The sequence below is a fragment of the Psammomys obesus genome, unplaced genomic scaffold (genome assembly GCF_907164565.1).
Source record: "Psammomys obesus unplaced genomic scaffold, mPsaObe1.curated_primary_1811, whole genome shotgun sequence".
In the NCBI taxonomy this organism is placed as follows: Eukaryota; Metazoa; Chordata; class Mammalia; order Rodentia; family Muridae; genus Psammomys; species Psammomys obesus.
In genome coordinates, this window is record NW_026585644.1 from 23,926,714 (window position 1) to 23,942,644 (window position 15,931).

General features: G+C 39.1%; 1 protein-coding gene across 3 annotated transcripts in view; it reads right to left on the bottom strand.

Annotated features, from left to right (window-relative positions):
* The window catches only part of Nbas (NBAS subunit of NRZ tethering complex), a 299,994-nt gene that overhangs the window by 186,675 nt on the left and 97,388 nt on the right, over positions 1 to 15,931 (bottom strand). For all 3 annotated transcript variants that reach the window (XM_055625644.1, XM_055625653.1, XM_055625635.1), the window contains exons 24-28: positions 14,215 to 14,400; positions 12,858 to 13,031; positions 9,267 to 9,400; positions 3,850 to 3,912; positions 2,062 to 2,184 (exon numbers count right to left, since the gene is read on the bottom strand). In XM_055625644.1, coding sequence (XP_055481619.1) covers positions 2,062 to 2,184; positions 3,850 to 3,912; positions 9,267 to 9,400; positions 12,858 to 13,031; positions 14,215 to 14,400 — 680 coding nt within the window. The remainder of the gene's footprint in view (positions 1 to 2,061; positions 2,185 to 3,849; positions 3,913 to 9,266; positions 9,401 to 12,857; positions 13,032 to 14,214; positions 14,401 to 15,931) is intronic.

Sequence of the window (15,931 nt, forward strand, 5' to 3'; positions counted from 1 at the left end):
AAAATAATGTGACTAAAAATTATAAGTGCAGAATTAAGAAATATGTCTTCTGAGAATGGGAGGAAATTGCAATTATTAACTAATGAATTCAATTTCACTAGCTCTCTTGAAACAAAATAAATTTCCAAAGAGAAATAGCACAATTCATAACTCCATCAGAATAAATGTACTACTTTAAATGATAGTATGGAAAGAGCTAAAAATTACTAAACACCAATACTCTACTTTAAAAAATCATTATGATCTTTTATTTACCTATTCATGTGAAAACATTAGTATCTAAAATTTGCTAGAAAGTATGTTATGCAACCAGAATAAAAATTGAGTTATACATTCAACAACATAAAGTGAATCCAGCAAGACTGGAAGACAAAAGATCAATATATGAAAGATCAATTGATCGGGCAGGTGATAAATACCTATGGCCCTTATATCCTGAAGGTGCAGAATAAGAATTAAGAGAATCATGAGTTTGAGACCAGTCTGAGCTACACAGGGAGACTCCAACTCACAAGTGTACACACACAGATTGCACATCTATACATTAACAATGAGCAATTTCAAATAATTTTAATTCAAATTACCATTGCACATACCTAGGAATCAATTTTACATAATTACAAGACTTTACATAATTACAAGACTTGAAATATGAAAACTTTGAGATGAACAGAAAGGCACGCTATTGCCATGGAATGAGTGGGTGAAGACTGACTGGCACAGCAATACTCCCCAGCGGTGAACAGACCTGGACAACTATGGACACCCCAAATGAAGTTAGCACACAGCTGTAATCTCGATGCTCAGGAGGCTAAAACCTGAACAAGTGAGGCTGAGCCCAGCCTGAGCTACATACTGAGTTCAAGACCAGCCTGGGCTATGTAGCAAGATTCTCTTCTTAATTAAAAAGAAAATCACAAATAATAATATTTAAAATGTTAATTCCAATGCACCTATTAATGCACCTATTAATTCCAAGAACCTATATCATATAAGCAAAGTAAATTTAAAAAGTCAGAAGACTAATATTACTTAATTGCAATATTTATAATACAACTGAGATAACTAACATAGTGTGCTACTTGAAGAAAAATAAATGGATAAAGAAACTGAATAAAAATGTCAAGACACAGCCTCACCTGTGTGGAAACTGATTTTCAGTAAGGTTGCAAAGACAATTTAGTAAAGAAAGGCTAGTGTTTCCAACAAATGCTGTGATAGAAACCAGACAGGAAGAAAATTTTGACCCACAGTTTGAAAAATAACCAAAAACTGGTGATAATGATAATTTGTGTGAATCTAAAAGTTTGCTAGAAAAAGAATAAAATAAAAGTTTGTGAAAAATATTTCCTTGAAAAACTAACAACATGACAATCCCAACAGCACAGGTTGACTTTTGAAGTTGATTAAAGATGAGAGTCTGCTCAAAGGAAACTGTAAGAACCCTGAAAGGAATATTTGGCAGGGTTTCTTCTTTTGTTTTTCATTTGGCATATAACCTTGCCAACTACCTTTATGTATTTATTTTTTAAAATGCATTCATTTGAAAAAAATAATTAAATATTTATAAAAGCTGTGTTTGTAAAAGTCAAAGCTCAAAACAACCCTAATGTCCACTAACAGGTGAGCATATATACAATGTGAAATAAACACAATACATGGAATACTATTCAGCAAATGAAACAGCTTAACTTATTGAGTCATGGCACAACATGGATAAGCCACAACAATGATGCGCAGTAAAAGAAACAATGATAGAAAATAGTATGTAAAGGGATAGAAAAAAACTCAGCAGCAGCCCTGTGGGGATGGGGAGAAGGAGGAGGAAAAGAACTATGAAAAGGCAAAGTGTAAGGGCTTTTATCTTTTGTGGTCATTATTCTGAATATCATGATTGTATGTGTCATAAGTATATGCATATATGAAAATTTACCAATTATAAACTTTATAAATGCAGTATGTTAATGACCAATCATATAACTTAAAGAAGTTGTCAAAAAAGAAAACAAGTGATGTAACACACGCCAATTACAACATCAGTCGATTGAGTTTGTTACATACTTCCGTCCTGTGTGCCTGGTCAGTCGCACCATCAGGCCACACGCCTCTTCTGAGCTAGACTGGGTGTTCTTGACAAATGAAACTGGTTTCTCCAGTCCATGTTTTCTCAAAAGCTCTGACACACTATAAGTGAAAGAAGAAATATTTAACATTGTCCAAAGAGACTAAGTATCTTGAGAATTTAAATTATATTTAAGACAACTGGCGGAAAAGTAAAAGGTATACATGATCCAATATTACATATTACATTAATTATTACCAAAAATAAAACTTATATATCAAACTATGTATTTCTCATTGGCTTTTCTTAGACCTCCATGGAATAAATGGTTTATCCTTCAAAAAATGAAATATCTAACTCAAAATCTTTCTGGCAAGCTGCCTCCATTCTAAAACCATGCACAATAATAAGGTAAATGTGCAACTTTAGTACTATATTGCAATTCTGGGCAGTACATAAGCACCATGGTATATAGACCATTCTGCTCCCTTAAAGCAACTTAAAATATTTTTACACTACCATCTCTAGTTTGAGTGAACAAAAAAGAGTAAATAGTCTCCAAATAATGATGCTTTTCTATATACACACTATTAATAAAATGATATCATCAATAATTATATATTGCTTCCTCTCTCTCCTCCCTTTTTCATTTCTTATTGACGCAAGGTCTCACATATTCCAGGCTGGCCATGAACTTCCTACACACCTTAGGATGATCTTGAACTCCTGACTCTCCTACCGCCACCTCCTAGTGCTGGGATTACTACAACAGGCCACCACACATGTGTTTTAGGCATACATGGGGGTCAGAGCTCTGTGCACACTGGGCAAGCACTCCACCAACTGAGCTATACTCCCAGCTCCTAGTTTGTATTCAATTTCATTTACAGTGTAGTATTAAAGAATTACAATATGTATATATACATAAAAATGAATGCTAGTAAATTCCAAAATATTTCAGTCTCAGAGAATGATGGCTCAAACTCAACATTTCATTATAAAAGTAAGAATATACCAACAAAGATGCATTAAAGTTCCAACACAGCTTGATATTACCCCAATAGTCAGTCAAACATACCACTGTGCTCCAAGTCTTATCAGTGTAATAGACACTGTTTGCTGACTGATGCAACTGTTGCTGTATAAATTAACATTTCTTGTGTGCCTAGAAAGTGCGAGGAACTTTAATTTCTTAATCAAATAGCACTTTCATCATTTCATGAAATAACAATTACAGATAAGAAAGCCATAGGTTCAAAAGTCTACATAGCTGGTGAGTGGGAATATTTAGACTTGAATATAGGCTTATCTGGGAATGGCATCTCATACTTCTTACCCTAACACAATAATGCTGAGGCACAAAGACTGCTGCGAGTTTGAAGCTAGCCTGAGCTACATGGCAAAATGCTTTTTAAAAAAACATACAGACAAGCAAAAGAAGCACACATCTGTAATATAAAGACAGGAGTGACAGAAGCAGGAAGATTATCCATGAGTTCAAACACATCCTGATATATACAGTGAGTTCTACACCCCAGCAAAAACTACACAGAGGAGGAGAGATATGGGGTTGGGGAGCACAGCAGATGTGCATGCCACATACACACAGGCTTATCAGGTTCATATCCCAGCATGCTATTATAGTGCACGCATCACTGAGAAAATACTCAAGAGACAGTCACAGGACTACACAGTGAAACTGGACATGACTGACAGGAAGGCCCCGGTTATATGGCCAACACACACCTTAGTAAGCACAGAACAAAAAAGTTGTCTTTTTCATTCACCTGAGAATTTTTTCCAGTTGGTCTACCATGTCATGAAGTGATGTGGTTACCTTCGTACTATGCCTAAAGAAATAAAAATTAGGGTTAGAAGTGGGTTTTTAATAAAATATAAACTATAAGAAGGAGAAAAAGGTGTTTCTCTTACACAAGATAATACAACACTGTCAAAGAAAAATGGGAGGCTTATTTCCTATGAACTATACAAGACCTCCAAGGTCCTACATTATTTCTTTGAGGTACTGATAGCATTAGGTAACTACCAGGCCCATCTCTGGTCACACCCAAAAGCATATAGTAGAATCACCTATGCTGTCTCACTGAATCAATTCACTAGATTATGACTAAATTAGTGGAATCAAACATAACTCTCTGTTGGAGATTCAAGAAACTAATTTTTATAGTACATTTGACTTAATAATGCTTCAAGATAAAAAGAATCATGAACAGTTATTGACTGTGTATGCATGTGTGTAACAATAAGAATAATAATAATTAATGAACAAGAGGTCAATATTTGAAAAAAGTAGAGGAAACATAGAAGTTAAGAAAAAAGGTAGAAATGATATAAGCACAGTACTTATGGATGAAATTTGCAAAAAAATATTTAAATTTTAAAAATATAATCTTATTCAAAAGGTCAAGCAGTAATGAGGAAGAGGTACAGAGTAAAAGCACCGCACCTTAGAATGTTAGGATTCTGGAACAAAACCTACTTCTGGGTTGCCTAGCAACTTATGATGTCATCATGTGTCACCGGACAGGTGGCCACACCTGTAAGGTGTGGTTACCTTGCCCCTTAAAGGGACAACCTAACATGTGGTCTCCCTCTTGGTCCTTTCTCTCTTGGTCTCTCCTGCTCCTGGCCTCTTGGCCTTCTACCCTTTCTCTCTCCAGGTGCCCCCTTTCTCTTTCCTCTCTTTCCCTCCCTCTCTCCTTCCCCCCATCATGTCCTGCTCTCCCTTCTCTCCCTCTCTTTATATCCACCTAATAAACCTCTTCATATAAAACCTGTTGTAGCCATCATGATTTAATTCGTTCCCATCACTTAGTGCCTTCCCTTGACCACAACAGTCAAGAATTACTCAAAATGAAACCATACAGAGTAAAGGTCCAGGTGCAAACAGAATACACACAAGCAAAGCTTTAGGTAGAGCTGGATCACAGGGAGGAGGGTGTCTACACTCTTGGTAGGACTGGGTAAAGGGGAGGAAGCTATCTATCTATGCTCTTGGGGAAAGCTGGGTAATGGGGAGTGGGGGAAGAAAGGAGGAGAGTGTCTATCTTTGTATTTGGGACTAAAACTCATAGGTTTGTTTTTAAATGAACAAGAAACAGTTCATTGAGCTTAAAAAGCCAAAATAAATATCAAAATTCAAAAGCTAGCTTAGAAGATAAAATTGAAGAACTCTCAGCTCAATTCATATAAGGTCAAAATGTGAGGAAAAGAATAAAAAGAGATGCAAACAAATACATGAACAAATAAGATCTACAATTAAATACCAAATCTGGCAGACCTAACCTTTAAAGAACAAGATGTGGAGGCAGTGGAGAAGGGAGAAGAAATAAACTCATCAAGGAAAATATAGGACTATTTAGGAATATGCCACGAGGTCTTCTCATCCCAGGTCTGAAGAGTTTTGAGAATGAAACAGACCAATAACCAACACACTGAGGTAAAATTCACAACAAAATCCAACCTTAGTCAATTTCAGAACACCCGGGATGTTCTGACCATGAGATAGTAAAGTTGTGGACAAGGGTAAAAGCCTTGTATAAGAACCAGCTTCAAAACACTGTAGATTCCTCTACAGTGTGGACAGGAAAAAGGAAGGTATTCAGAAGCCCCAGGGAAAGAAAGAGGAATTTAGAATTCCATGAAGAGTCAAAACAGCTACCTTAGTGTGAAGGTATAATTCTGACATTGCCCATGCAATGTTGGATGAGAAGCTCTTTGAGACTATATTCATTCCATTGAAACAAGTGGCTACATTACAGAAGAAGGCAAAAGGCAATACGCAAAGGAGAGGTCATGTCCCAGATAAGAGCTAAAAAGCAGAAAGAACTGTTCACACCAAAGATAAAGGGCAAATCCTGTGAGGGGATGGGGGCAAGGAAAAGAAGGAGCAGAAAGATAATGAAGTACTTCTGACCACTTGTGGTTCTGTCAGGAGCTAGAGAAACAAAAATCAAAAGAAGCAGGAATCATCCAATCCAGGGAAAAGAGAATGCTAAATTAGAAGAAACAGTCACACCTTGCTCTGACAATGTTCACATAACCATGATGGCTGAAACACTAAGAGTGGTAGAAAGACCAATCAGCGATGATTTTATATCACTTACAGTTAATTTAACTATGAAATTAGAAGTGTAATATTGTAAAGGAGATGCCCTCGCTTGCTTTCTGTCACTATGAAAACAATAAACACAAGCAATGTTGAGAGGAAAGGGCCTACTTGCATTACAAATTATAGGTCATTATCAAGAGGAACCAGCACAGGAGCTCAAGGCAGGAACCAGGGGGGCAGGAATTAAGAGAAACCACTCAGAGGATGCTGTTCATAGGCTTACTTCCATTAGCTTATTCAGCTGTCTTTCTTACACACCTCAGGCCAACCCACCTATGGGTGACACCACGCACAGTAGGTTAGACCCTCCCATATCAATCAACAATCAAGAAATTGTCCCATACACATCAAAAATGGCCAATCTGATGAAGGCCGTTTCTCAACTGAGACTCTAGTGTATGTCGAGATGACACAAACCAGCACAGGAGGTAAGCAAAAAGAAGCCGAAGAAAATTATCTGTAAAAGTATTTCTTTGTGAGCTAAGCAGGGTGATAATTAGGGAACTTGGATGGCAAAGATTAGAATGTCACAAGTTCAAGACTAACCTTATCTACATAGAGAGTTTGAGGCTAGTATGAACTATATAAAACCCTGTGTCAAAAACATTTCTACCATCAAAAAAGAAAAAGGAAGTGAGGAAAAAAGAAAGGAAAAAAGAAAAAGGAAAGATGAAAGAAAGAAAGAAAGAAAGAAAGAAAGAAAGAAAGAAAGAAAGAAAGAAAGAAAGAAAGAAAGAGAAAGAAAGGCAGGCTACATTTATTTTGTGAAGACAGGTATCCAATATTGGAAAAGTAGGCACCAAACAACTGTATACTGTCTAAAAATGATTCATTTCAAATAGGTATTCAACTAAGGTATTCATACATTACCTTATACTTGCAAATTAGGAGAGGAATACGTCCCATAGGCTCCTTTATAGTACAATGGGGCCTGTCTTAACAATTTGTTTTTCTAAATGACATTAAATGGCTTTTCACAGTGCAAAAAGCAGTTGCCTCATGAATGATGTGACATCCTCTGCACAGCAGACTGCTCCCCTGAGGACTCCTATCTGTCCCTCTATGCCCTGTTCATGAACACCACTCTGTGAGCATGGCATCCAGCACCATTTCATCTGAGAAGCTGTGATAGCTCAGGAGCAAACCCTGGGACTGGGCCTACTGACAGCCTCTCAAAGACGAAAGGAGTGGAGAAGGTCAGCAGACCCTCAGCTCAGCAATCAGCCACACCCTGCTCCTCCACATCAACTGTATGTCATTCTGCCCAGCGGTACATGGTCTATGGTCTTAGGAGGTATTAGACCACGTAAGCTGTGTAAAGGGCATACTCCACTCACACACACGCTCTAGGTTCATAAGCAAGACCAACAAACTCATTAGTTCACAAAGCTGAACTTAGAATCGCCTTCTGGCCTGCAGACTATCAAAGCAGACGCTGAGACTTATAGCCAACTGTTGGGCAATGTGCATGGAATCTTATGAAAGAAGTGGGAAATAGTAAGATCTGGAGAGGACAGGAACTCCACAAGGAGAACAACAGAACCAGAAATTTGAACACAGGGAACTTCCCAGAGACTCATGCTCCAACCAAGTACCATGCATGGAGATAACCTAGAACCCCTGCACAGATGTAGCCCATGGCAGTTTAGTGTCCAAGTAGGTTACACAGTAATGGGAAGAGGGACTGCCTCTGACATAATCTGATTGGCCTGCTATTTGATCACCTCCCACTGAGGGGGGAGCAGCCTTACCAGGCCACAGAAGATGACAATGCAGCCACTCCGGATGTGATCTGATAGACTAAGATCAGAAGGAAGGAGAGGATGACCTCCCTTATCAGTGAACTTGGGGAGGGGCATGTGTGAAGAAGGAGGAGGGAGGGTGGGATCGGGAGGGGAGGAGGGAGGGACTTATGGGGAGATACAAAGTAAATAAAGTGTAATTAATAAAATTAAATTAAATTAACAACAAAAAAAAGAATCGCCCTCTGGTCAATCGCTGGCACCCTGTATGGGGAAAGCTCTTATTTACATCTATTCAGGAAAAGTCTGCATAGCATCTGCATTAGCTGTAAGCCACAAGTTCAGCCCAAAAGACTGATGCGATTTGGATTAAGCAGTTGAAACAGGACTCCTTTTCTTGAGGGATGTTGTGGAACCCAGTGTGCCTTGGTTCACCAGACAGGGATGGGGACCGACAGTGATGCTCTTGTAGTTGCTGGGTAAACCTGAAGGCAGCCAATCCACTACTTTGTGAAGACAAACTTCACCTATGAGGCTTAAAAATCAGGTCAGCCTCTGGGATAATACTCTGCTCCTATGCCAAAATCATCTTCCATTCATCATTTCCCCATATCCAAGGATATGGGAACAAGTGTTTCAGTGTGGATGGAAAATGTGGTGACTGCTATCACCCATCTAGGAAAAACTGAACATTTCCCTGACATGAGAAGAGGGATAGAAAACACAAGGACAGAAGAAACCTACAGTACAGAAGCCTTCCTGTCTCAATATTCAATTTTACTGCAGGAGCTGAAGACCAGAGCAGTTGAGCACCTTCACTGAAGTACAAAGGGGTGCTGACACGGCTGCTGGCTTGCACTGAGCATCCATGCGGGACACTTAGGAGCTAGACTGCAAAGGGAGAGTAAGGGATGACCGCTACATGATAACCAGGGAGAGACTACAGACTAAGATAGAAGAACTCACAGAATAAATACAAGTAGTCCATAATTTTTTTTCACTGCTCTTGACTTTCAAAGGATTCTTATTACAGTACTGGTGTTTCTTGTTTTTCAATGTGTAATGATCACACTTAATGGAATGACAACAGAAATTATAATTACAGAAGAACTCCCATTTAGTAACAGAGACCAAGGTGACAATTTTAATTTCTTCTCTATATGGGATAGACTCAGGGCCACATGAATACTGAACATGCAGCCCACCACTGAGCCACCCCAGACTTTTTTCTCATAGTCTCAAAGTTTTCTGTTGATGAACACTTCGAAAAGCAGTGCCTTTGTTTTAGCACTAGACTAAGAAGATTCAATAAGATTGGCTTCCTCCTTACCCGCATCCCCTTTGTGGAAGGCATTCTAAGATATCGTAGCAGAGGGAGAGCTGGTCACTTCGTTCGCAGTTATAGATGCACTCAAGTGCTATTGCCATCAGCTGGTCCTCGTCAGGAATAATTTTCTGCTGCAGCTAGAGAAATTAAAGTATGTTGTACTAAAAGTCAGTTTCTCCATATCCCAGCACCACTGTCAATAGAATATTAAACAGTGCCATTAATCAGGCAAAGAAACAAATCTTGATTTTTCTGTAGCTTGCAGACTTTTAAGGTATTTAATAATTCTAAATGAAATCACACTTTAATTACAGAATCAGCTAGAAAAGATCATTTGTAACTCACAGGTTTCATCTGCAAAATCAGACTGTTCAATTTATGACCTATTCCAGATACAAAGATGCAAATAACAAATAATAAAGGCAGTGACATTAAATAGCATTACAAGTTATTCATTAACTACACTGCACTGCCGTCCTACTGAGTCACCAAGTACAATGCAGTGGCACTCACAGAATACACTCTAGTTCTGAAGCACAGAAATGGCCACCTCAGCTTCTTTCTGTTTAGAATATTTGTTTCCAACTGCAAAGCACAGGTTCCTATTCTTGTAGTATTTTATGAAACACACACACACACACACAAATAAGCAAATGCTATCTCATTTTTCATATCTATAATACAGGCCAAGATATTACCAGCCACCATCCTAAGGGAAGAGTAAAGCCATTAGCATACATGGAAAGCTTACATTACCCCACCACAGAAACTATGGGGGAAGCTTATGCAAAGTAAATGAATACAGAAAGAGCCACAGAAACAAATAGGAAAGTATGAAGTAAGATCTTGGAGCTCCAACAATTACAAACAAGGAAATCATGAAATTTGCGGGCAAATGGTGGGAACCAGAAAAAATCATCCTGAGTGAGGTATCCCAGAAGCAGAAAGACACATATGGTATATATTTACTTGTAAGTAGATATTGGGCATATAATATAGGATAATCAAACTAAAATCTGTATACCTAAAGAAGCTAATCAAAAAGGAGGACCCTAGGTAAGATGCTCAGTCTTCATTCAGAAAGGCAAACGGGATGGACGTCGGAGAGGGAGAAAACAGGAACAGGAGAGGAACTTACCACAGAGGACCTCTAAAAGACTCTACCCAGCAGTATATGAAAGTGGATGCTAAGACTCATATCCAAACTTTTTGCAGAGTGCAGGGAATCTTATAAAAGAAGAGGGAGATAGAAAGACCTGGAGGGGACAGGAGCTCCACAAAGAGAGCAACAGAACCAAAAAATCTGGGCCCAGTGGTCTTTTCTGAGACTGATACTCAAACCAAGGACCATTGATGGATATAACCTAGAACCACTGCACAGATGTAGCCCATGGCGGCTCAGTGTCCAAGACGGTTCCCTAGTAATGGGAACAGGGGCTGCCTCTGACATGGACTCAGGGGCTAGCTCTTTGATCACCTCCACCTGAGGGGGGAGCAGCCTTACCAGGCCACAGAGGAAGACAATGCAGCCAGTCCTGATGAGACCTGGTAAACTAGGGTCAGATAGAAGAGGAGGAGGACCTCCCCATCATAGGACTGAGGGAAGGGCATAGGAGAAGAAGAGGAAGGGAGGGTGAGATTGAGAGAGGATAGGGGGGCTACAACTGGGATAAAAAGTGAATGAACTGTAATTAATAAAATTATTTAAAAAAAAAAGATCTTGGAGCTATAGTCTTGAGTGTGCACAGCAAGTATTCTGCCACTGAGTGAGAGCCCAGCCCTATTAGCAGCCTTTTATGGCAAAGTAAATTAAGGAGATTCTGATAACAATGTGTTAATGGATTTGAGCATCTAGCAGATACTCACAATACCTACAGGAAAAGATGTAAAGTGAGGGAGAGAAGCTGTCATACATGTACTTTCTTAGTAGAAGAATAAGTAAAGATATAATAATAATAGAGGCAGGTAAAAAAAAAAACTATCAAAGTACAGAGAAATCATGGAGGATTTCAGAGAATATCTAAAGGAATAGGACCACAAAATAGTTAGCTACTTATCAAGTAAATGAGAAGGAGGGAGAGAATCATTTCTAAATGAAGGAATTAGCCCAGTAACACAGAAGGCTGAAAAAGAGCCCTGGTGAGGAAAAGACTTAAGTCCTCTGTGAATGGCCTCATGTGCTTTGGGGGAAGAATAAGGATGAAGAGGAGGACTGGAAGCAAAGATCCATCCAAGTCACTCTAAAGGGCCCAGTGCTGGCCAGAACACAATCCCAAGCCACGGGGAACATTTCCACAGATTATGACTCCATCAAACCTGTGTTGCAGGAAGCTAACACTGAGAAATATGGAGGAGGTCATGGAAAAAAAAGAGCCTAACATCCCTGTCACCTGCCTAGTGATCATGTATTTGAAGAAAGATAAATGGCTACATGTTTTATTCAAAAACACATGCTAAATTTCCAAGTAAAAACAACAAAAAGCCAACCATACACAAAGGATTTACAAGATCCCATATGAAAGAACTATCACAAACAAGATTGCAGGAAAGAATTTAAAGTCAATTCTTTGTTCCTCATGAAACATTCATAGTCAATCCATCCTGCATCACATGCAGTATTCTGCTGCCATAAGCACCCACCAGGGCTCACCCCAAATGTAAAACCAGGCATTAAGGTATAAGCTGATTATGAGAAGATGGGAAACTTTAAATAACCAATGAACAGAGGCTCTTCAGACAGATGACTATTTTATAAACCCAGAAATGTCTAAGAAATAGCAATGCTTTCCTTCCTGTTTAGTTTACTCAAATGCCGTGACTATCTTAGTGAGGTTCACGTTTCTAACACAGGCCAGTATAAAGAAGTCTGAAATGCCTCTGGCTTAAACTCTGGCCTGATGACACTGTCCCAGGGACTGGGCCACCTTGCTTAAAGCCCCATGCCAATGAAATGGAAGTCACCGCATAGCATATTTTATCTTTAACAGAACTAAGAGATTTTCACAATGCCACAGTATTTGCACATAACAAAATGGCTTTCCTTCGAGCAAACCGAAAAGTGGAGAAACAAAGTTACACATGCAGACTTCTGCTGCTGTAGGAGTATCAGGGTGATTGAGGATATCCTTATGAGAACCTAAAGACCTTCATAAACTTCTTGGACGTTCCTGAGAGAAGACACTTTTGCTTATTGGTGACAGCATAAATAATGCTGGGCAAGAACACTAGGCAATTGCATCAACACTTTACAGCACATATCCCCCTCCACTTCCTACACTTACTAAAAAAAACTAAATGGGTTAATGTGAGTAAAAGGCCTTCAATAGTTAGAGATCAAGACTTCTAACTACAGTTCTGAGTACTAACACACAAGAAATATGGAATAAGTCAAAATAACCACACTTGTGTAAACCTTTGAAAAAATGTACATAAACAATGCTGGAACATTTTTTAAAATAAAAATAAAAAACCAATTATTTTCTACTTAAAGAAATTTCTCTGTGAAGCTGATTACAAAAATTTATACCTGAACCTAATGTTACAGACTAAAGAAAGAAATGTAGAGAATTTGGAAAATTTAGAGTTTCTACTTACATCAGGTTTAGAATGCTGAAATATCTTCAAGGGAAGTTTCAAGTCTCCTTTAGCTAAGGTTACTAAATATTCTTTTAGGAGTTCATTGGCTGCACCAGGAGACTGTTTCTCACAGCGGTGGAGAAAGGGAACCATCCACTGGTAGGCACTGGTGACATAATTGTCCTCAGAACACTGTAAGTATAATTAAGCACAACAAGCAAGCAATAAATTCAATATTGTACTATACCAGACAAGTCCGACTAATGTTAAGCTGTGGGAGTCCAAAACTTTCTAAAGCACTGAAGCTCCCTCACACTTTAGGCCTAACTGCTGCCAGGAGGATGCCTTCCCTACTCCTGAGGTTGGCAGGCGTCAGTGGCTATAACTCTACATCCCATCTGTGCAGACTGAAACTGACTTAGGGTCCCACAGGCTGAGGCCATACGCTAGAAAACATGCATGCTATAAATGCTATTCAGGCACGAGGCCCTCCATAGCAAAGAGAGGTTCTACCCAGAAAAAGAGGGAAAAAAAAAAAGGAAGAAAAAAAGCACATAGACACTGAGACAGAGGAGCAGATGTGCCCTAGAAAGAAGCCACTTGGGAATAGAATTTCACTACTAAAAGCCTCAAGCTTCCCCCCAAACTCCTTTGTCTTTTCCTTGTTTCTCCTTTATGACATGGGTCATTTTGTCCAGCATCTTTAAAGCCACAGCATCAATTACCCCAGGATTTAAACCTACGACTGTTATCTATCCATCCATCCATTCATCCATCCACCCACCAATCCATCTACCTATCCATCTAGATATGTATGTATGTATGTATGTATGTATGTAGGTTTTTGAGATACAGTCTTTCTACATAGCCCATCATGGAACTCACTACGTACAACAGGCTAGTTTCAAACTCACAAAGATCCACCTGCCTCTGATTCTGCCTCTGCCTCCTGCGTGTTGGGATTAAAAGCCTGTTCAACTATGCTTGACATAAAACCTATAACTCTTGAAAAGAATCTTACACAATACAAACCAAATTTCAATGAACAGCTGCTAAGAAAAAGAAATTATTGAGAAAAATGAAGATATGGCAGATGGAAATGAGAAGAAACACAGACAGAGGCAAAAAAAAAAAAAAAAAGAAGGTAAGAAAGAACAGAAAAGCTGGGTCAAAACTAAAAACCAAGGTATAAAAATAGCTAACAGTTTTATATCGCTGCTATAATTTACTCAAACATTTTACTTTTCAAAGTAAAGGAACTATTCCTTCTTTATTATACTACTGGGATAAGAAGACATTTCCTGTTTGGCCTGTGACCCACACAGCAATGGAAGCCCACAGGGGTGCTCAAAAAGAAGAGTTAGGTGTTACCCACATGCTCCATCAATAATCTCAGTTTTTCAGAGTCTTTCATCTGCTGCAAGTCTTTCAGAGTGAGGGTGAAGTCACAGCCAGCTTCATAAACCAGTGTTTCCAGAGTCACCAAATCATCACAGAGAACTAGCAAGCCAGGAATATGGCGCTCCACTCCAAGACGAACAAGAGATAAGGCACAGTCCACCTAAAATTAAAAAGTGACAGTAAGCTCCTACCCAAGTCAAAGTGAAAGCCTCCAAGGCAGAATAAAATATACATATCTCTATAAAGTGTCTTTCTTAGTTAGGATGGGTGTTACTCCAAAGGTGTCAGTGTTCCTTATCAAATATATCAACATCAAACCTTTTCAAATATATCAGTCAGCAAGATGTACTGACAACACAGATATAAAGGGAGTGAGAGTCATATTAATTCTTACAACATTAGAATAACAAAAGCAGAGGAAAATGTGGCATACATAGTAGTGACAAAGAAAAATTAATTGTACTTTCTCTACAGCACTGTGCTTCTCAGATGAAGCTTTGCTCTGCAGGCATCCCTGCTCAGTGCTGAGCCATCTGCAACCATCCAATAAATATTTATTTCTTAGCAAAAACAAAGAACAACATTCCCTTTATTTGCAAATTTATCCTCAATTCCCTGATCAAACTTATATGCTACCACCCTCCAGTTGACCACCTTCCTCTCCTGTTCCTAGTCTAAAATAAATGAAGGGCCTATGAGAGTTAATGCCAATCTAGGTGTCAGAAATTCAAAGGGGTGAAAGAGGCCTCTGCCATCCAAGGGTGTGAATGGAGTAACTGACACCTGACTAAAGGTTTCCACTGGAACATGTGCTGGCTGACTTTTCCTGAGGAAACATACCAAATACCCAGTCACCACAGACAGGACAATGGTTTCAGTCAGATCACGGAAAGGTTCTATCCATGTCACACTAAGTGAACCAATGATGTCAAGTAGAGCCACTTACAGGAAATGATTAATTTAGAGAAACTTCAGCAAAGTGTCTCGTTTCTACCTTATATGGAACTGTCTCTACCTTACATATCTTCATGAAAGGGCTGGGCCAGGGAGCAATCTCTTCCAATCCACAAGGAAATGTGAGTGGGCCCAACTATGAGGGGCACAGGTAGGTAACTATAACTGCTCTCATTTTAGGCTGGCACTAACCATGTGGCTGGATGACAGAGTTTCACAGGAGCATAACATAAACATCTATACTCAGAGGAATACTCAGTACTGACTGAAGGATGAATTGATGAGAATGACTAATCACAAATGAACAGAAAGCAGAATGAGCATTCAGGAGAACTACAGCTCTCAGTGGTGAGGAATCCTGCAAGCAATACACTGCTCACTAATTTCTTGGTGTGTTCACATGTTCACACGGAGTGAATATTTGTTGAACACTCCCTGTGTGCTTGACAAAAACGAAATGACAGTGTGACTCCAATCAAGACAATGAACACAAGAGATCATGAGAAGACGTGGATGAGGACGAGAGAAGACTCACAAGAAGTGAGTGAATTCTGTGTTGCACGTGTGCTGCTAAGGAGCCCTTATGACTCATGTAGAATCTCAGTACAAGTATCACAAATGAAGGTCAAAATGCAAGACAACAATATCTACAGTGAGAGAAACTTAGATGGCTACAGACAACATTGAAGAATAAATCATAGAGCAATATTTGAGAAGATCTGAACGAGCCACATGTG